Consider the following 21,679-nt stretch of genomic DNA (forward strand, 5'->3'; position numbering starts at 1 on the left):
TGTTTGTTTGAAGCTGCTTCCTGTTGGCTTCAGCTGTTTGGAGTTTCCATTTTCTAAACTTCTACATTCTGAACCTTCGTCAGCTCTGAACAGATGATGAAACACTGAATGATTTCAAGCTCACACTTTGTCTAATAAACTTACATCTTTCATTCTTTATACAGACTGAAGGACTGTGGTTTGTCAAAGATCAGCTGTGATTATCTGGCAGCAGCACTGAAGTCCAACCCCTCCCATCTGAGAGAGCTGGAGCTGAGAGGAAACAACAACCTGCAGGATTCAGGAGTGAAGCATCTGTGTGGTTTCCTGGAGAGTCCAGGATGTGGACTTGAAACTCTGAGGTCAGTCAGCATGTTTTAGTTGTGCTGAGATGAATATGATGTGAAAGTTGTGCTGACACTAAACTGCAGACATCAGGCTGATATTATACTGATCCACACTGAGGATCTTCATGGTAAAGTCTGTTTTCTTCTTCTCTGGTTTAGTCCATTGACTGCAGCAGAACAACGTTCACATTTCAAACCTTCAAAGAAGAAGAAAAATCCTCCACTGGATAATTCACTGTGAAACTCCCAAACTCTTCATTCCACCTTAAAGTCTGTCTGACACTGAAATCCAAAGCAAAATGTGCGTTTGGTTTACAGACAGCAGTCCAACACAAACATACACACATCATCCAAAACACAGTCCAACATTCAAATCTCCTCCACTGCCAGCATGAATGATGGGAAAGAGAAGGAGGAACACTCTGACATTCAGGGTTAGAATGAGTTTCATAAAGCAGACTGTGAAGATCAAAGCTGCATTAGAAAGCTTACATGAATGAATGAGTGGACAGAAGTGGACAGAGATCATCTGAAAGCACTTCAAAGGCTTTAAATCAGCACATTTCTCTTTATTCTTTATCAACTCTGTTAGTTTCTCTCAGTTTTCTGTGGAATGAAGCTAACAGCAGGCTAATAAGATGCTGACCAATAGGTTTCTATTAAAAGTTGTAATTTGTATATGAAAAAGTGCTTTGGCTCAGCAGGGATCAGCTTACAGGTAGAATACAGCTGCTGGATGGGATTAGCATGTCATAGCTATCTACCAAACTGCTAACTGGGGGATTTCAGGCCATCTATGGATCATTTTTGCTAACTGTTTATTCAGCTTAGGCTCACAGGGCTGGAGCCTGTGCCCTAGCTGTCATAGGGCAAGAGGCGTGGTCCACCTGCACAGGTGAGCAGTCCATCACAGGGCCAACAGAGAGAGACAGAGAAGCACTCTCTCACATCCACACCTACAGCCAATTTAGAAGCACCAATGAACCTAAGCAGCATTTCATTGGACTGTGGGAGAACATCCACCCTCCACAGAAAGGCCAACAAGCTTCAACCTACAACCTTCTTCCTTTAAGGCACTAGTGCTAACCACTTTTCCCCATTTCAGCCCAAATCCTGCATCTTCCTGTTTCTGACTCCAGGCCAGCTCCACTAACACTTTCACATCAGACACTGCCACCTAGTGGAGGAAGTCTTAGTTCCATTTCAAGCTTCAGATGACAGTTCCTTTACAAAGAGGTGGAGGTGGTGGGGCCACAGCACCATCATCACTGAGTGCCATAGGACACTTAACCTTTGTTTCCATATGCTGGGAACTTCCTGTTTTTCCAAGGAGGACTGGAAAATGTGTGAAAATCTCTCAGTCAGTTCCTCACAGCACACTTCAATCATTTCCCTCCCACAGCATCAGGAACAGGACTTTTTCTCTCTTTGGTCCCACTAAGAGATTTCCACACAAACACCTCATCAGTGGGACTCTCAGAGCTACCAGCCCTTTGCCACAATCACAAAGCTCTTCATTGAAATCAAAGATATCAAAGCTGGAATCAAATGAGTCCAAGTCTTCTGCTGATTCAGCATCACATTCATCTTTGCTCCTTGTTCTGCATCCCCACCATGGACTTCATTCCTTTCCAAGCCAGCCTTGAGTGTCCTTTATTCAGCTCATCCTCTGCTTTACTTTTACACCTGATTTTAGCTGCTTTATCTCTCTTTCAACAAGTTTCTGTGCCTCAGTCTTTTTCTTCTCTCCCTCATAACAAGACAGCTTCTTCTGCCTGAGAACATGTTGGAGTGATTTACTAATCCAGGGCTGCTTATTGGAGAAAATACTTCCTGTTTTCAAAGTAATCCCCATTTTTCCCAGAAAGAAATGTAAGTAGAAATCGATGATCTAAGTGAGAACATGAGCCTTTAAAAAGTCCCAGCAGTCCCTCAGTCCCAGTATAGAGTCTTTGGTCCAGACTGGAACAACTGTGTGCCCAGTTTGAGCTCTCTTCAGTCCTGTGACCTGACAGACCCAGAGGGGCCATCACATCACATTTAGAAGCTCCCCTAATGGAGCCACAACACATGTCCAACACTTAGTCTGTCTTGTTGGACCAACTGGAAGAAATGATTCAAGGACTTAGTCACAGAACAGAGATTCAAATCTCCAAAATCCAACTGGCTGCATCAGGACATACAGTGGGGCAAAAAAGTATTTAGTCAGCCACCGATTGTGCAAGTTCCCCCACTTAAAATGATGACAGAGGTCAGTAATTTGCACCAGAGGTACACTTCAACTGTGAGAGACAGTTGAAGTGTGAAAAAAAAATCCATGAATCCACATGGTAGGATTTGTAAAGAATTTATTCGTAAATCAGGGTGGAAAATAAGTATTTGGTCAATAACAAAAATACAACTCAATACTTTGTAACATAACCTTTGTTGGCAATAACAGAGATCAAACATTTACTATAGGTCTTTACCAGGTTTGCACACACAGTAGCTGGTATTTTGGCCCATTCCTCCATGCAGATCTTCTCGAGAGCAGTGATGTTTTGGGGCTGTCGCCGAGCAACACGGACTTTCAACTCCCGCCACAGATTTTCTATGGGGTTGAGGTCTGGAGACTGGCTAGGCCACTCCAGGACTTTCAAATGCTTCTTACGGAGCCACTCCTTTGTTGCCCGGGCGGTGTGTTTTGGATCATTGTCATGTTGGAAGACCCAGCCTCGTTTCATCTTCAAAGTTCTCACTGATGGAAGGAGGTTTTGGCTCAAAATCTCACAATACATGGCCCCATTCATTCTGTCCTTAACACGGATCAGTCGTCCTGTCCCCTTGGCAGAAAAACAGCCCCATAGCATGATGTTTCCACCCCCATGCTTCACAGTAGGTATGGTGTTCTTGGGATGCAACTCAGTATTCTTCTTCCTCCAAACACGACGAGTTGAGTTTATACCAAAAAGTTCTACTTTGGTTTCATCTGACCACATGACATTCTCCCAATCCTCTGCTGTATCATCCATGTGCTCTCTGGCAAACTTCAGACGGGCCTGGACATGCACTGGCTTCAGCAGCAGAACACGTCTGGCACTGCGGGATTTGATTCCCTGCCGTTGTAGTGTGTTACTGATGGTGACCTTTGTTACTTTGGTCCCAGCTCTCTGCAGGTCATTCACCAGGTCCCCCCGTGTGGTTCTGGGATCTTTGCTCACCGTTCTCATGATCATTTTGATCCCACGGGATGAGATCTTGCGTGGAGCCCCAGATCGAGGGAGATTATCAGTGGTCTTGTATGTCTTCCATTTTCTGATGATTGCTCCCACAGTTGATTTTTTCACACCAAGCTGCTTGTCTATTGTAGATTCACTCTTCCCAGTCTGGTGCAGGTCTACAATACTTTTCCTGGTGTCCTTCGAAAGCTCTTTGGTCTTGGCCATGGCGGAGTTTGGAGTCTGACTGTTTGAGGCTGTGGACAGGTGTCTTTTATACAGATGATGAGTTCAAACAGGTGCCAGAAAAGCTTCTTACAGGAGACGTTACAGGTCTGTGAGAGCCAGACATTTTCCTTGTTTGAGGTGACCAAATACTTATTTTCCACCCTAATTTACGAATAAATTCTTTACAAATCCTACCATGTGAATTCATGGATTTTTTTTTTTCACATTCTGTCTCTCACAGTTGAAGTGTACCTCTGGTGCAAATTACTGACCTCTGTCATCATTTTAAGTGGGGGAACTTGCACAATCGGTGGCTGACTAAATACTTTTTTGCCCCACTGTATAGTCTGAAACTGCACAGTTTCCTGTTTGAAGCTGCTTCCTGTTGGCTTCAGCTGTTTGGAGTTTCCATTTTCTAAACTTCTACATTCTGAACCTTCTTCAGCGCTGAACAGATGATGAAACACTGAATGATTTCAAGCTCACACTTTGTCTAATAAACTTACATCTTTCATTCTTTATACAGATTGAGGGACTGTGGTTTGTCAGAGATCAGCTGTGATTATCTGGCAGCAGCGCTGAAGTCCAACCCCTCCCATCTGAGAGAGCTGGACCTGTGGGGAAACAACCTGCAGGATCCAGATGTGAAGCAGCTGTCTGATCTTCAGCAGAGTCCAGACTACAGACTGGAGACTCTGTGGTCAGTAGAGTGATGTAGTGAGTGGGTGGTGCTGTCAGCAGTATTGTACTAAACACAGTCAGTATGAAACAAAGATCCAGTGTTTCCTGTAAAGCTGCAGCTTCTCAGTGAAGCTGTGAGAGGAGAATGGTGACAGGCTTCAGGATTGGACACAAACACTTCCTGTTTCTGTCCTTTATGGTCACCATAGTAACGGCTGACACGCTCTGATCAAACGCTGTCAACAGCCAATCAGCTCTCTGAACAAAGCAGCACGCAGACCAATGACTGCATTCATTTCCAAGTTTAAAGCAGTGAAGAACACAGTCTGTAGGTGAGGAAGAATTTAGTGAGAGCAGATGTTTGGATGGAATTCCTCCAGTTAACAGCTGGAACCGTCCATCTGGATTGTTGGGCTTGTTGTTGGGGTTCCTACAGAGCTCAGAGTGGACACACCAAGGTTCTTCTAATGAATGAAAGTCCAAACTCAAACTAGGAGGGAAAAACATTTTCATCAACTTCAATAAAAATCCAAAGATTAGAAAAAGTGAAGCAACAATGAGTCCTAGTACAGTCCCAGCACTGAAGTCCCTGCTGCTCTTTATACTGGATGTGCTGCATCACTGACTGACAGCTGATGAAGAGTCTCTGGAAACACTCGTTTATCTCCTCTGCTCTTCCTTCTTCTCTCTGCAGGTGGAGCTGATGATGGTAAACAGGACGGTGTGTGTGCTGAGAGAGGAGGAGCTGTGTCCTGATGATCCAGAGAGGTTGAAGCAGCAGCAGCTTGTGTGTAGAGACGCTCTGACTGGGCCATGTTACTGGGAGGTGGAGAGGAGAGCTTCATCCAGCAGTGACTGACAGAGGAATGAGAAGAAGTGCAGATGACTGTCAGTGCTGCAGAGTGAACTGCTCTGAGAACAGCTCCACTGTCAGACACAATGTAGAGTCCAGCATCATCCCTGTGTGTCCCTCTGGATCTGACAGAGGATCATCAGTGTATCTGGACTGCTCTGCTGCTGCTCTGTCCTTCTACAGTCTCTGCACAGTCTCTGTCTGACTCTGGCTTCAGACCCTCCTGGATCAAACTCACCTGGAAAGACTTTCAAATTCAAATTCAAATTTTATTTGTCACACACACAACTAGAGCAGGGCGATATTGCCAAAAATATTTATCACGATATATATTTGAAAATTTGCGATAACGATATAACTGACGATATAAGTGATGCGAGACAAAATACAACTCCACAACATTACTAGCGCAAAAAGACAACCTTCCATTTATTTTCACTTAAACAAGAAGCTGGTTTTTATGTACATTAAAGCTTTATAAAAATGTAACAGTGCAAATGCAAATTCCTTGCTGAAAGTTTAACCAAAAGGCATTTCCAGTAGAAATGGGCTGACATATCCTGAGCATAACCATGTATAATATCCACTGAAGTTAAAAAGAGGTGCTTTGCAACATTAAACTGCAGTGTGCAGTACGTATTTTTCGGACCATAAGGTGCACGGGATTATAAGGCACATTAAGCGAAACAAAGCAGTCAGATAAATCAAACTTTATTAAACTCATTCTTCTTGCTTCCTCCACTTATGTACCATTGATTCATTAATGTTGAATTCTCTGGCAGCTGCTCTATTCCCATGTTGTTGCAGTATATTAATGACTAACCTCGTATTGTGGATGGATTATCTCAGTTGTTCTCCTGACTGAAGTTTGGTCCGTTTACAGCATCCTGCCATGCGATTGCATTTGTCTCTAACCATGAAGAACCTTCACGTTAACTTTTATAAGTGGAAAAGTGTTAGTGTTCGTCCTCCAGCTTCACTGTTTATGTTATGCTAACATAGCTGTGTAGCTAGCGATCACGTAGCACATCATTATATACCAGCTAGCCCAACTTCAGTAACCCTACAAACGTCACTGCTGTTTAGTTTCCTGTCTTCATTTATGTTGGAAGTGATAGCAGAGCTGTACGTTTGATTTTTTTCAGAAATCTCTCAGTCAGAACATGCTATATCATGCTTAGGTAACTAGCGAAACTAGCGAGCTAACTTCCTCTAGCTTCCTGCTAACTTCTAACTCCGTTAAATGTAATAACTTTTGTTTTCATGGATGCCTGGAAGTTAAACTTTATAGTTACACCTTGTAAAGCAGCAATGCTGATCGTTTTATTAAAGATGAAAGAATTTAGACAGTTTTTAACTCTAAGTGATGCTGCAGTGTTGTTTGACCTGAAGCATACGGAGTTTAGGACCCAGATTACTCCCAGATTTAAGAGCATCTTAGTCCGACAAATACGACAATAACAACGGCCGCTTGCATGTTCTGCAAAAAAATGTGCTTTGTTGTGTATCAGATGGACAAACACCAAACCAGTTCCACATCATGGAAGTTGCACCATTTTTACAAACCAATTCTGGTTCATCTGTTTCACTCAACAATCGGCCATGTGCGTATGAAAACAAAGGCACTGCGCATGCGCGTTTTACTCCCATTCTATCGCGATATTTCATTTTCCTATCGTTGCCTAACATTATACCGGTATTACCGTGAACGGTATAATATGGCCCAGCCCTACACACAACCAGGAAAAGCTTTTACATTGACATGAGTTGAAATGCTTGTAGCTGTGCAATGCCCGACCATTAAATGACAGTGGTTTTACAGTATTTACAATTTACAGGTTATTACAAAATGTACAGATTTAACTTATTTACAGTAAAAATGTGCAAATAGCAGAAAGAGATTATAAGGAAGTGCACATGAAGAAAAACCAGAGTGTGTGTGGTGATGTGATGTGTGTGAGAGTCCAGTCTTATAGTGATGTGATGTGTGTGGGAGAGTTCAGTCCTACACCTGGTTCACGCCGCAATGTATTGCGCCATTTTCCGGGTCCACAAATCAAAACAAACGCACCGTGTTGGAACGACGACGACAAGAAACATGCTTAAAAGCAGCTCAAAAGAAAACGGACGGTATAGAGACCGATTGCGTCCAGAGGCGATGCAGCAGCACTTGAAAAACATTAGAGTGCATCGCAAATCTGGACCCATATGAAATACGGCAGTGGAGTAAAGACCCAGACGACTTACCGCCACTGTCCTACCCTGATATCTTCACGTATCTTGTTTGTGGAGTAAGCGCTTACACTGCAAACCAGTTTCATAATTACAAGTCACTGGAGGCGCACATCCAATTTACAAATAGCTGTGTGCAAGATTTGGCTATTTTCAAGCCGGCAAACTGTGAGTACGTCGTCATTCATACCAAGGTAAGTCAGCTGGAGTGCATCGAGTGTAATAGCCATTGTCCACCCCCCACCATAATTAATGTTATACTTTTATCATTGAACTGCTAAAATATCGTTATCATATCATGTGCCCATAATTGTAAAGTAGATGCAAACTAACACATTGATAATCAAGCAAATTATTACTTAACGCCAATTTATGTCCTCCATGTCTCATTGAATTTATTGTCTTTACATCAACCTTGTCCTTGTATGTTCCAGGTACTGCACTCCCAAAGATTGAATGAACCTGCATTACGGCCATGGGTAATTGTAAGCACCACGGGGAAGGTCGAAGCCGCACACTGCACCTGTATGGCTGCAGTTGCGGAGACCTGCACCCATGTTGCTGCACTTCTGTTTAAAGTGGAGGCAACAGTGCGGATCCGTGGCACAAAGACTGTCACAGATGAACCAGCCTACTGGGTTTTGCCGGGGAACACAACCAAGATACAGCCAGAGGTTGGGGCAGGGATAGCTCAGTAGGTAAAGTGGTCGCCCCATGATCGGAAGGTCGGCGGTTCGAATCCACTTAACGGCTACCCTGAGGTACCCCTGAGCAAGGTACCGTCCCTACACACTGCTCCCCGGGCGCCTGCTTAGTGGGCTGCCCACTGCTTCACAGAGTGAATGGGTCAAATGCAGAGAAAAACAAGTAATTTCCCCATGGGGATCAATAAAGTATCCATTATTATTATTATTATTATTATTATTATAACATTGACTTTACATCTTCAGCAGCACAAAAAAAGACTCTTGATGAAAATATAAACGGACTGTCTGTGGTGAAAGGCAGAAGAAGCCGTCCTTCAAAAAGAAAGATTCCTTCTGCTACGTTTGAGGAGTTGTCACCAGTGTTAGACACACTTCAAAACACAATAAAGCAGTGTGTTTGTCTGGATTGGAGAAATACTACACATCACACACTGTTAGAGCCAATCTATAGAGAAATATTTTTGATACTGTTTCAGTTATTATGTTACATGTTTGATTTTGTATAATATGTTGTTAGAGAATAAATGCTGCGCGTTTAATTTGTGTCGGGTAAGAAAGCGTTACAGCGCATGTGTGGTAGCAGGTTAGAATGAGCCAGGACGGCAATGGAAATGTGCGCTTTAGCAGCAAATAGTTTTTGACCGTGACATCTTTTGTTTGTATGTACGAGTCAGAAATAAATCTGAACAGCTCACATTAAGAAGTGGAAGAATGATTTTTTTCAAAGCTTGGGACAGAAATTCGCCACTACACAGCTTCAATGATGCACGCTGTGTTTGCCACCACTGTAGAAAAACCCGACATTACTGTGGTTAATCGTGTTTGCTACCCTGTTAACTCTGTCTATAATGTGCAAACAACTTGGGGACTGGAGCATGAACAGGACGCTCGACACGCCTACACCCAGAAAATGTCAGCGTGTCACAAAAACCTACAGGTCCGTATGTGTGGTTTTCTTGTTAACACGGCTTTTCCTGAAGTAGGAGCATCTCCTGACGGACTAACCACGTGTGAATGTTGTGGGAAGGGCTGCCTGGAAATTAAATGTCCATTTAAATACAGATCTGACAGCTTTCAGCATTGGATGCACATGACAAAGACTTCTGCCTCGAGTTGACAGCAAATGGACTTAACTTGAAGAAGACACACCATTTTTACTCACAAGTGCAAACACAGGTCTTTGTGGCCAATGCAAAGCACTGTGACCTCGTGGTATGGACACAAAAAGACATGGCAGTTGTACGCATCTTCCCTGATGTGCACTTCTGGGAATCGCGTTTAAAGAAAGCTCAGGAGTTCTTTCAGAAGGTGTGCCTTCCTGAACTAGTAGGAAAACATTTCTCCATGCGAAATGCAGCCCCGAGTGGTCACAACGTTTTTCTTTCTGGTGTCTAGTTTTTTTGTCAGAAGTGCATTGAAATATGTATAACTTGATTTCAACACTGCAGCACCTACCATGTAACAATTGTCAAAGTGTAAATTAAAGAGTCAAATGCAGTTATTTGTCGTTGTCTGGCTTTTATTATAACATCATTTTAGTGAAACAAAGAGTTCAAAGCGATGATAAACTGTCGATTATAGTGTACAGATACAGAAATGGTTACATAACGTAATGTCAGTGTGTTCATACAATTACACATAAAAAAAGGTTTTCCTAGTACTATGTCTTCAGAGACATAGTCAAAGTTTTCATAATCATTAATTAACAAGAACAAGTCTCGTGTGTGTCTGGTTTCACTACCACACTGGGGCACATGTTAACCAAAACACAACACACACGCACAATTTTATCAAGAAAGGTAACGTCTTCACCCTCACATGGAAGAAGAGAACGCATTGGCATGGTGGTGTGTAGCATTTTGAACTTGTTGCGCAAACTGCCAATTACTCGCTCGACATGGATTCTCAGGTGTGCAATGGCTCGTGTATTTTCAATGTCCTTGGCATCTAGTTGACAGAAGCCCCTTGTAAATGCTGGGATCTTAACCTCCGCACACATCATTCCCACTGCATCTCTGATGTCAAAGCCTCTGTCAGCCAAAACTACATCCCCTGGTAACAGCTTGTTAAGTATGCCACATTGCTCTGTGATGTGTTTATCTGATGCACGGCCCCCCCACCCCTTAGAAATGAATGAAACTGCACCTTGTGGAGTAATCCCGATCAGGTATTTCATGGTGTGTGTACCCTTGTAGTGCGAGTATGTTTGAGCACGAGCCTTTAAATTAGATGGTCGTTCTGTACGAATTTCAAAACAGTCAACAATGATGGCTACCCCATTTCCAAAAGTTTCTGTAAATTGTGGAGGCATTGTTGCTTGCAAACAGTGCCTCTCTGGCCAGTGTACCAATACTCCTAAGTGGGCACACAAAACGTCAATTGTATCAGCAAAGACAGAAGACAAAGTTTTGTGGGAGACATTGAATAGAGATGCTAAGATGCTGGACAGGAAGATCGAGTCTAAGATGCATTAGTGTGAGTAAAAGCATTTGGAAATGCGACAGTTTCTTTGATGCTGGTAGGAAAGCTTTTACATTGTCGAGCACGGACATAAAAATAGCGAAACAAGTAAGACCAGTGTAATATTTCCCTTTTTCGGTGTCACCCTTTGTAACGGTCTTTTGCATTTGATGTTTGTTGCATTTGATATTTGTTAAGCTGTATGTCTGGATTTTGTTCCTTTGCGCCCTCTGGTGGTGAACTGTGTAGGGTACAGCTTTGCTGTTTGGGTCTCCACCCAGCCACTTTTTCTTTTGCTAGCGCACATGGTGTCTGCATGCTGCAGCTCACAGTTAGCTCCACACATGGAGAAAATATAGTTTAAGAGTGGAAATAATTGACAAAGAAGATGGAAGATACGGCAATAAGGCTATAAAGGACTATTTAGCACCTCCTGGATGTCAGCTCACGAGTTCTCATGGGTTGCCAAGTCCAGAATAAACCCTGTTTTATAACTACATCGTGCGTACGTCAATCCTTGAGGGTGCTACACCCTTTAAAAAGTTTTCATTCATCTCTGCCTTGTCCAACAGTGATTTAAGCTTTCTGTTCTCCTCCAGCAGCCGGTTTATTTCTGCTCTGCTCTGTACACAGCGCACACAATCATTTGTCGGTCTTTGATCTTCTGTCTGTATCTCTCTCAGATCACCATTTTCTACATTTGCACCCACTACCTCTGCCTCTACATGTCCAACACAAATCTGGCCCTCAGCCAAAGTGACAGGGTTGTTATGGTGTTGCTCTTCTGTCGTGTCCATCTCTGGCTGCTCTTCTGCCGTAACTTCTGCTGAGGCCTCACCTTCACACTCTTCTGCTCCACTATGAAAGCCTGTCCAACGCAAAGAGTGCAAACACACAAGGGAATTTTTAAACAGTTTACACATTAAGGCCGTATGAATACTACAAAATGTATGTGCTGATTGCCGGACACTAAGAGCAACTTTTAAAATGAGGGATTGTGGAGGTGGGGTTGTTGTTTACCTCCAACTAGTGCTTTTTATTGTTGCTGTTGCGTTCGCCGTCTGTGACGGTCTGAATGTGACGTTCGGATTTCGGAGTACCCCATGTGTAACGTTGGTACCCAGCAGAGGTGGGACCAAGTCATTGTTTTGCAAGTCTCAAGTAAGTCTCAAGTCTTTATCCTCAAGTCTCAAGTCAAGTCTCAAGTAATGTCAGGCAAGTCAGAGTCGAGTCTCAAGTCACTGGTGTAAAAGTCCGAGTCAAGTCACAAGTCTGAAACTTTGAATTTCAAGTCCTTTCGAGTCTTTAAAAAAAAAAAACGAAAAAATAATGTTGCAGTTATATGCTAAATGTAAATATTAGACCATGTAATTTTAAAATCTGTGTTTTTCTCAACAAATGACAAAATAGTGAACTTAGAAAATATACACAAATTGTGAAATTGCACCTCTTTAAAATGCAGCTCAATTAAACCTAGCTCCAAGAATAATTTTCACCGACAGTTCTGAGATAAGCTGCATGTTATTCTTGGATGCGCTTGTAGGACTGGCTTTAAAATCGCATGACAAAAATATCATACACATTAAAAAAAAACTGCATCACCAACGTAGCCTGGACAACATTTGCTAGTTAGATGAAGTCAACTATCTCATCTTAGCATATTTATATGCATATTTATAATTATACGCTTCTTGGAGTGAGTGCATACACTCATGAAGTTTAGTAACTTCAGGTCACTGCAACAAGCCCAGGTACAGTTTACTGACGGATGGGTACAGGACCTTGAAATGCACCGTGTAGAACGAAAGACCATCGTACGTATCATAAGTTTACCAGTCTCACAAATCGTCTTCATAAATACACATTCCTTAACCGTTTATTAATAGGACCTTTGAGCTCAATGGTAATTAATTAGTAGTGGAAATAATTTCTGGTACCCATCACAGAAATGTAGCAGTGACAATAATATTGTATGCTGTAATCGTACTGGGCAATTAGTGATACAAAAAACCTGTTTTATCCTGTGAATAAAAGTATATGTTTTTGTCAATGTACCATAATAACAGAAGCGAAACGCAATATTGTGTCAGGACAATTCACTATTTATGCACAATAAACAAAGGAGCATAGCGCGACAATTTCTGTTCAGCGCCAGACTTGCTTGTAACCTATATCACCAATTATGTTAAGAAAAATGACGTATTAACTACTAAAAAACACTGACCTTCGTGTAAATGCTTGGAGCAGACTAACCTGTGAGCTGGAGTGTTCTGGGACGTTATATTTGATCTTTGAATGGCTGCAATCCAGGCCATCCGTCGCGTCTTTGTTACTTCGGAAACATGGCTCGAACAATTTCTCTTCAACGACGTAATCCGATAACAACCGATCTCTTTACCCGTCGGCTTCCTGTGGCTGTCATGCGACCGGCTATTGCAGTTAATAATACAACGGCTTCTTGACATTTTTGTGTTTCTTTTTATCGCTGTATAACTGATTTTAATTGAAAGCCTGCGTGCGCTAGTACCGCTTGCCACGAGTTCCCAGAATCCTTTGCGGTTCTACCCGTGAATGACGTCACATTTTCAATCTCTATATAATATGCATGTTAAATTTTATATTTGGGGTAAAATATCAAGTCTTTTCAAGTAAACCGGTTCAAGTCCAATTCAAGTCCCAAGTCATTGGTGTAAAAGTCCAAGTCAAGTCACAAGTCTTAGAACATTTTTTCAAGTCAAGTCTAAATTCATAAAATTAATGACTCGAGTCTGACTCGAGTCCAAGTCATGTGACTCGAGTCCAAGTCATGTGACTCGAGTCCACACCTCTGGTACCCAGTCTGGATTTGTTTGATCCATTTCATAGGCAGGCTTCCCTACAGGTGTGCGAAAGAATTAGCGAATCGTTACTTAGCACGTATGGCTGCACAGTCACTCAATTCACTGCGGTCAAGTGAGTCCTCACTTACTAAGTCAAAGTCAAGCTAGCCGCACCGCCAGCCGCACTTAAAATGTTGTTGCACTATTCTTACGCGAGTTACGGTACGGGTGCCGACTGGCTTAGAAATACGACTCTTCTGTATCCTGTCATTGTTATTTTACTGCTCAATCCACTTTAACTTTAGAAATATCAGATATATGATAGAGATAATTGTTACACTATAAATGTTAAATTCTGTAAGAGCTGACAATATGTTTCCAAAGAATTGTCTTCTCACCCTGATCTTACCCCAACTAAATAAAATTGTTGTACTGTATTTTTGATCTTCTTTTTTATTCCAATTTGGAAAGATTTTCTGAAGGTGATGAAAATATTTCACTGGATTCAGACTCTGGGAGACCCCCACTCTTCCTCCTCTGCTTTACAGCCCAAAGTACAGAACGATTTCAGAGACAAGAAAAGAAATAGTAAACTATTCCCAGATTTCTGTACTGTACTTTGAATATTCTCATATTTGAGCTCAGATTACAGGAAAACTGTAAGAGGTGACACAGATATCTCACTGGATTCTGACTCTAGGCCAGACCTTCCCAAAGTGTGGGGCCCCTCCCCCTGGGGGGGGGGGGAGGGGGGGGGCGCAGAGCCATGGCAGGGGGGGCGCGGGATGAAAAGGGGGGGAAAAAATAAAACGCTTGGACACTGCTAGCATGGGGCGCCTACAGAAACGCAAAGCAGGAGATGAAGCATCGCTGAATATGTTTCCAAACCAACTTCATTCTAAGCCAAAGACTAGAAAATATGGTGAAGCAAATCTTCTCTTTGGTTTCACCTGCACAAGTGCCGAGGTAGGTCTCCCCTGCAGAATTGGTTTTCCCTTCGTCGGGAGCAGCGCTGGGCTGTTTAAATCATGGATAAACAGTATCCCACATTTGTGATTTTTAGTTCACAAAGACTTCTTGTAATGACTAACTACTCCTGACATTTTGGAGATATACATATTATACTATACTTTATACAGTAAAGTTACATTGGGATACAAATAATATCAGGCTGATCCTGCCACGATTTGTTCCGCCGGTTCAAATCACAGACAAACAGTATCCCACAGTTTATGTTTTTAAACCTATTTTGTACAGAGAGGCATTTTTTGAAAAATGAAAAATGAAAAGATAGCAATGTTGAATATTATTACACAGGGAAAAACAACTACACGTAAAATAATCACATCGTGACGCCTTTGCCTTTGTAAACGGAGGGACAGTAACTGCGTGTGTATATGTAAGCCTGTAAAACCTGCAGATAGTCAGATTAAGTATTTTGTCTCTATCTGCCATTCTGCAATTCATCTCATGTAAACAATAACGTGGCGCACAGCGTGACGTGGAAAAAGGCACATACCTTTGATGTTGCGTGATGAACTCTGTATTCCTCGTCCACATGTAAACGCAAAAGAGTTTTAAAAAGATCTCAGTTTTCGGTGATTCAAAACGGCGTTTACGTGTGGACGAAAGAGCTGCGTTTTCAAAAATACCCGTGTAGGTGTGGACGTAGCATAAATTAGTTAGTAGTTTATTTTCTTACTACCTGTAATTTATTGCAGATTACTTTTATTTGCTTAATTGTTTACTAAATGTTTGAGGTGTGAAATAAACCGCAATGGAGCAAAATATGGACGTGTGTGGTTGGAGGATGTGTGCGTGCGCGCGCAAACATTTTTCTTGTAAAACAAAGGGGGGCCCAGCAAAAAAAGTTTGGGAACCACTGCTCTAGGCCATCTCCACTCTTCACCCTGTGATCCACACCCAAAATTACTGTACGGTTTTCTGATAAAATTATAACCTAATCCATTACTTAACAAAATGAGTTCATTCAAGTATTTGCTTAACAACAAGAAATATATTTCCACACAAAATTTTAATTTTCAAAACATCATTATTATGAAAATATTTTCACACACCACCTCAAGTAGCAACTTTAGTTTTAGACATTATTTATACAGCGCTTAATCACAACAATAGTCACCTCAGGGCACTTTACATAATACGTTAAACCTCACAATAATACATACAGAGAAACACCCAACAATCATGTGACCCCCTATGAGCAAGCACTTTGGCGACAGTGGAAAGGAAAAACTCCCTTTGAACAGGAAGAAACCTTCGGCAGAACCAGGCTCAGGGAGGGGCGGGGCCATCTGCCGTGACCGGTCGGGGTGAGAAATTACATTTCTCAGATTACTATTATACAGTTTTGATATATTATTATTCATTATCTGTCATCACACAAATCAACCCAAAAAATGAAAAAGGAAATACTTAAATACGTGCTCAAAGGAAGAATATTATACATATTCCTCAAAACACCAATAATAACTATAAGCAGATTATTCTAGTAGCTTTCACTGCAGGTGGAATTAGGTTACACAAAGCACACACTTCCACTCTGTCTTCTGAGCACTGCTGAGCTGTTCATTTGTCATGTCCAGGCCTTCAGAATGGAACCAGCAGTTGCAGTTATCACACTGAAGCTGTAAACAAATAACGTATGAGCTTTCATAAACACATGAAGTAAATAATTCTATGATTTAATAAATTAAAATCCTTAACAACACAGAGTAAAATACTTTGTTGTAGATAACATAAAACTATTTTTTAAAAACACTATACCCAGTCAGTGATGGAGGGTCCTGGATTGGGTGGTTTCGCTGTTGCACACATGGCACAGTTGGTGTCACTGTCAAATACTAAAACATCTGTTGTGATGCTCTGGATGTTTCTAAACCCCACAAATTCAGCCCCAATGTTCAACCCAATTTTCCTATGCTGTCACCGGTCCTCGTCCCCTCTTCTCTCAACTTCCTGTGTGGCCTCCCAAATCAAACACAGGCCCAAATCAGCTGTTTCTTCTTCTCTCTTCATTCTCTCTTCCTCTTTTCAGTCTTTTCTTGGCGCTTAACTCCCAGCATGGCAAATATGAGACTCAGACAGTCCCATCCAGTGGTTTCACACAGTCATGTCACTGGTACACTTTCCAGCTTGTAATTCAGAGCGCATGTTTCCATCAACATACATGCTGCTGGACCCTTCAGTGTTGTAGGTCAGTTGCACTGTCTTTTTGCCTGCTGTTAATTCTTCAAGTCCACGGTGTTGTTCTTTCTGTCTTCTGTCTTCATCAGGAGATTAACTGTCCTTTAAGCTTCTTCTCCGGATAAGGACAGGATGAGAGGTGAAGCTGTGAAATTTTAAACCAAAGCCTGTTTTCGTCCCAATTCTGTTAATCTATCATTTTTCCGCTGTATTCTTCCAGGAGGTTGAGCAAGTCCATGGGCACCTGTATTAACACACTAAGACATTTCTTTAATATCATTTTCATTATTATTTCTCAGCACTTTCATTCTCTAATTCCTCTGTTTTCATTTTGAAACGTCTCTCACAAGCTCACAAGCTATATTCAGACTTCCTGCTTCACTTCCTGCCAGACACACACACACCCATACACACTCTTCACTTGACTGGATTTTCATCCGTTTCTAATCGAGCTCTTATTTTATGTTCACACTCTATATACCCTCTGTAACTCTACTAATTTTAATATAAAAGAATGCTCCCTCAGCACACACACATATACTAAGCTCTTTGCATTTGCAAACATTAACCAAACGACATCCTTCACATCAAAATCCTCAGCGTGGTTAGCAGGATTCTTGCACATTTGCAGCAATACACAATAATCAGACAACCCAAGTGCATACAGACACAAACACCATGATCCCTACGGGGGTTTTCTGGCGTCCAACGCCCGGGTCCAACCCTTGTGCCCCCTTCTGCTGATACCAGACTTTTCTTACACAATTTTGACAAATTTAAAAGCGTCTAAGCCCAGGTCCAACCTTGCTGGTCAATCAACCCGCTTCGGGAACGCCGTCACCGATAACGGTCAAATTTCTATGCCCTATACTAATTTAAAAGCGCTCCCCGCAGCTTGACCGGAAGCTCCACTTAACCAGCGTCTCAGTATTTAACTGGCGCCTGAAGCTTTACTTAAAGCTTTACCTGTCACCCGCATTGAAATGGTCACGCCTGAGCCAAGCTCTTCACTCAAACAGCGCAGGAAAGAAGTGATCGTCGACCACTTGGTTATTAACGGGAGTTCGAATCCCCGCGGGAACCACCCGGGCTAACTGGACGTCGCCAGGCCTGACCGCACGTCCACGATCAGGAGTTGTTGCCACACGCTGAACACTGTGCTCCTAGGAGTCCAACCCCAGTCCTAGATCAATTTAAATACATTTAGAAGCACCACTGTGGACTGTAATTGCCAGTTTATTTTATCTGATGCTCAGGTCCAACCCTATAATCAATTTGGGAATTAAATCCCTTAACCGAATGTCCTAATCTAATCTCTTTTCTTGTCTGACGTAACACAATTGACACGCCCCTAACACATCAACTTTAAAATTCACCCCAGCATTAACAACAATAAGTTTTCATCAAATATTCCCCAGACTTTACTTTTATTTATCACAAATTACCCAAAATCACCATGGACATGTCACCCAAAATCTCCTTAACAGATTTTATAATTTACTTTAATTTCACCACTACTGAGCCAATTTAATGGTGAAGATCATCAGCTCGGCGAACAGATAATTTAGAATTCATCCAATGTGCACAATTTGCTTTTTTCTTTGAACAGGCTGTGCCTACCTTTAAATCTTTTTAGACCGGTCTCCTGTTCGCCTCATATCAGATCCCACCTTAAGCCGAATTTGTCCTCTCAGCCACAAAAGAATCCGGGTCACTGGCACCAATTATTAAATTCTGTTCTTTTAAATTCTTTTGGCGACAGAGAAAGACTTCCGACTCAGAGTGGTCAAAGCTCAAAAACTTATCTTTATTTTTACATTTACGGAAACGGAGAACTGCAGCCACGAGCACGTACCCCAGTTCTAAAAGCATATTACAGAAATGGGTCTATTATGTTATAATATACACGGTATGAAGTATGTTGTGAATATTCTATAACTATAGGTATGTACATGCTGTAGTGAGTACAAGCTATGAACAGGCTATGAACAGGATATAAATATGAAAAACTATACAGAATATGAAATAAATAACTTTACAGAAATCTGAGATCTACAGCTATACAGAAATGGGAACTATGCAAGTTGTAAACAGTTGTAGGGTTAAAAAATTATCGAATGTACAGAATGATTATTTACACAGAGCTATACAGTAGTGCAGTTAAGATAAGTGAGATATAATTCCTACAGAGGCTATATAAAGTGCTAGTGGTTGTGAGTGGTGGTTCAGTCCATGTTATTATTGTGTGTTTGAGGGTACAGTTGTCCATTGTGTGTGTAGGTGGTTGTGTGTGCGTGTATGTTCAGTCCATGTGTTAACGTGGGTCAGATGTCAGGAGGCAGAGTTCAGGAGTCTGACAGCTGTGGGGAAGAAGCTGTTCCGGTACCTGGTGGTCTTAGTCCGGAGGCTCCTGTAGCGCCTCCCAGAGTGCAGGAGGATGAAGAGTCCATGTGATGGGTGACTGGGGTCTTTGATGATTTTCCCAGCCCTTTTCAGAAAACGCTTCCTGTAGATGTCTTTTATGGCAGGAAGTGGTGCTCCGGCGATGCGCTGGGCAGTTTTCACGACCCTCTGCAACGCCTTCCGGTCCGAGGCAGAGCAGTTCCTGTACCAGACTGTTATACAGTTGGTCAGGATGCTCTCGATGGTGCAACGATAGAAGTTCACCAGGATGTCTGAGGACAGGTGGTTCTTCCTCAGAGTCCTCAAGAAGAAGAGGCGCTGGTGAGCCTTCTTGACCAGCTTGGAGCAGTTGGTCGTCCAGGTGAGATCCACGGAGATGTGGACTCCCAGGAACTTGAAGCTGCTCACACGCTCCACAGCAGTCCCCTTAATGTGGATGGGTGGATGTGGGTCAGCATTCCTCCTGTAGTCCACGATGAGCTCCTTGGTCTCATGCAAGCAGCAGGTTGTTTGTGTCGCACCACTCAGCCAGACGATCCACCTCCTCCCTGTAGGCGGCCTCATCTTTGTCACTGATGAGGCCAATCACCGTGGTGTCATCTGCAAACTTAATGATGGTGTTGGAACCATCAGCAGGTCTGCAGTCATGGGTGAAGAGGGAGTAGAGGAAAGGGCTCATCACACAGCCTTGTGGTACACCGGTGTTCATCGTGATTGTAGATGAGCAGTGGTTATCCAGCCGGACATGTTGGGGGCGGTTGGTCAGGAAGTCCAGTAACCATTTGCAGATGAGGGAACTGATGCCCAGGTCTGTCAGTTTCCTTATGAGTTGTGAGGGGTGGATTGTATTGAATGCTGAACTGAAGTCTATAAACAGCATTCTGGCATAGGTGTTGTTGTTGTCCAGGTGTGAGAGGACAGAGTGCAGTGCGATGGAGACTGCATCCTCTGTGCTCCTGTTCTGGCAGTATGCGAATTGGTGGGGGTGGTTAATCAGTTAAGTCATGATGAGGTGAAAGGAGTGGTTTTTCATTTTTGAGAAATACTGATGTCATCGAGAGGATCTGAGGATCTGGAAGAGAAGTAAGAGTAAAAGCCAGGAGATGACAGTAGTGCAACATCTTTGGATGCAAGCTGCTGTTAAAAATGACAGAAGAAGAAGTTTGCTTGATCATTCCTCAGCTCGTCTGTGTGAAGCTGAGTGTAAAGAGGCTCCTGCTGTTAGAGAAACACTCTGACTGTTTAACAGAGTCAGACATGTTCAGACTGAATTTCAGTCAGAAACTCAGCATCACATTGATGAAGCTGCAGTGTAGGAGCCATATGAGTTGTTCCTTTTTGACTAAGTGGGTTGGTTTAAATGGACTCACTGTATTGGTGCACGGGTGTGGGACATGTCTCATGGGTGTGGTGGATGATAAATGTGGTTGCACTCACCTGTTCACGGCACCTGATGTTGATGAGCAGAAAGGTAGGGTGAGCATGAGGCAAAACTTTCTGTTGACCGCAGCTTGAATGATTTTGATGTATTTTGACTGTAACTTGATGGTTTTTGTATATTTGTGCACTAATTGATGCCATAGGCCAAATTGTAAGTTGGCATTGTAATTCGTGCAGTTATTGGTGAGTTGCAGTTATTTGTTTGTGCAGTCTGTGCATTTGTTAATCCTATGTCCTTGATTTGTATAGTGGACAGTTGCATGTGGAAATAAAGGAGCAAATGGTACAGAAGTGTATTTTATGTGTTTATTGTTGCGCGTCATCTGTGTCCTCATGTTTAGCCTGCCGCGGCCATAGGTTGGAGGAGCCACAACAAATTGTCAACAGAAACGTTTGTAGGTTTTATTGGATTATTTATAAATAGATGAGTTTTATTAGTGAGAGTTTTATAGTTTGCTGTTGCCTTTGTCCACGCAGCTTTTAGATTAAGCCTTTGGCTACACAAAACAGATTTCTTTCAGGAGTCTTATTCCCCTGTTAGGTTTCAGCAGTACAGCTGCACAAGGCGTTGTACTGATTTGCTTTCTAGTTATTGTGCATCAGGTGGCTGAAGCCATTGGCTTGGGAGTACCGCCGCAGTTTGTGTTTAAGACAGTTTGTCTTCCTCACAGCTGACGGTATGGAGGTACATAAATACCCACCGCTAGTATGTACGGAAGACTAGGTTGAGTTAGTTAGGTTTAATAGGCAGATAGTGGGGGATATTGCTCCTGTTAATTGTGTGTGTCCAAGGTTTATTGAAGGGAATGTCATCAAGTTGATGTGTTGGAATGAGGCTGTGTGGCATACGTGCAGTTCAGCATTTGGATTTTGTAATGTTTTGAAGAAAAATGGAGACACACCAATTAATACAATGTGATGTGGATGGAAAGAAAAGACAGCCGAAACCGACTGCTAAGGCTTTGGAGAATCAGATTGAAAGGCTTCAAACAGAACGTCACACTAAGATTAATAAAATTAAAAAGGTCATAAAGGTTATTAAAGAATTAAAGCAATCTGAAGATAATGTTTCCACTGTTCAGGCTCAGTTAGAGAATTTGTCTGTGATGCCTGGTGAGGCAACTCA

The 21,679-nt window shown here is 42.4% G+C and overlaps 1 protein-coding gene and 1 pseudogene across 2 annotated transcripts in view; one reads left to right on the top strand and one right to left on the bottom strand.

Moving 5' to 3' along the window:
• LOC112435746 (NACHT, LRR and PYD domains-containing protein 12-like) overlaps nt 1-8,190 on the top strand; it is a 34,987-nt gene extending 26,797 nt beyond the window's left edge. For both annotated transcript variants that reach the window (XM_076881994.1, XM_076881995.1), the window contains 3 exons: nt 165-341; nt 4,278-4,451; nt 5,127-8,190. In XM_076881994.1, the coding sequence (XP_076738109.1) occupies nt 165-341; nt 4,278-4,451; nt 5,127-5,136 (361 nt within the window). In that variant the 3' untranslated portion in view covers nt 5,137-8,190. The remainder of the gene's footprint in view (nt 1-164; nt 342-4,277; nt 4,452-5,126) is intronic.
• Nucleotides 8,191-9,926: 1,736 nt separating this feature from the next.
• LOC143416750 (uncharacterized) lies at nt 9,927-10,851 on the bottom strand (annotated as a pseudogene).
• Nucleotides 10,852-21,679: the final 10,828 nt, after the last annotated feature.

The sequence above is a fragment of the Maylandia zebra genome, linkage group LG3 (assembly GCF_041146795.1).
Source record: "Maylandia zebra isolate NMK-2024a linkage group LG3, Mzebra_GT3a, whole genome shotgun sequence".
NCBI classification, from domain to species: Eukaryota; Metazoa; Chordata; class Actinopteri; order Cichliformes; family Cichlidae; genus Maylandia; species Maylandia zebra.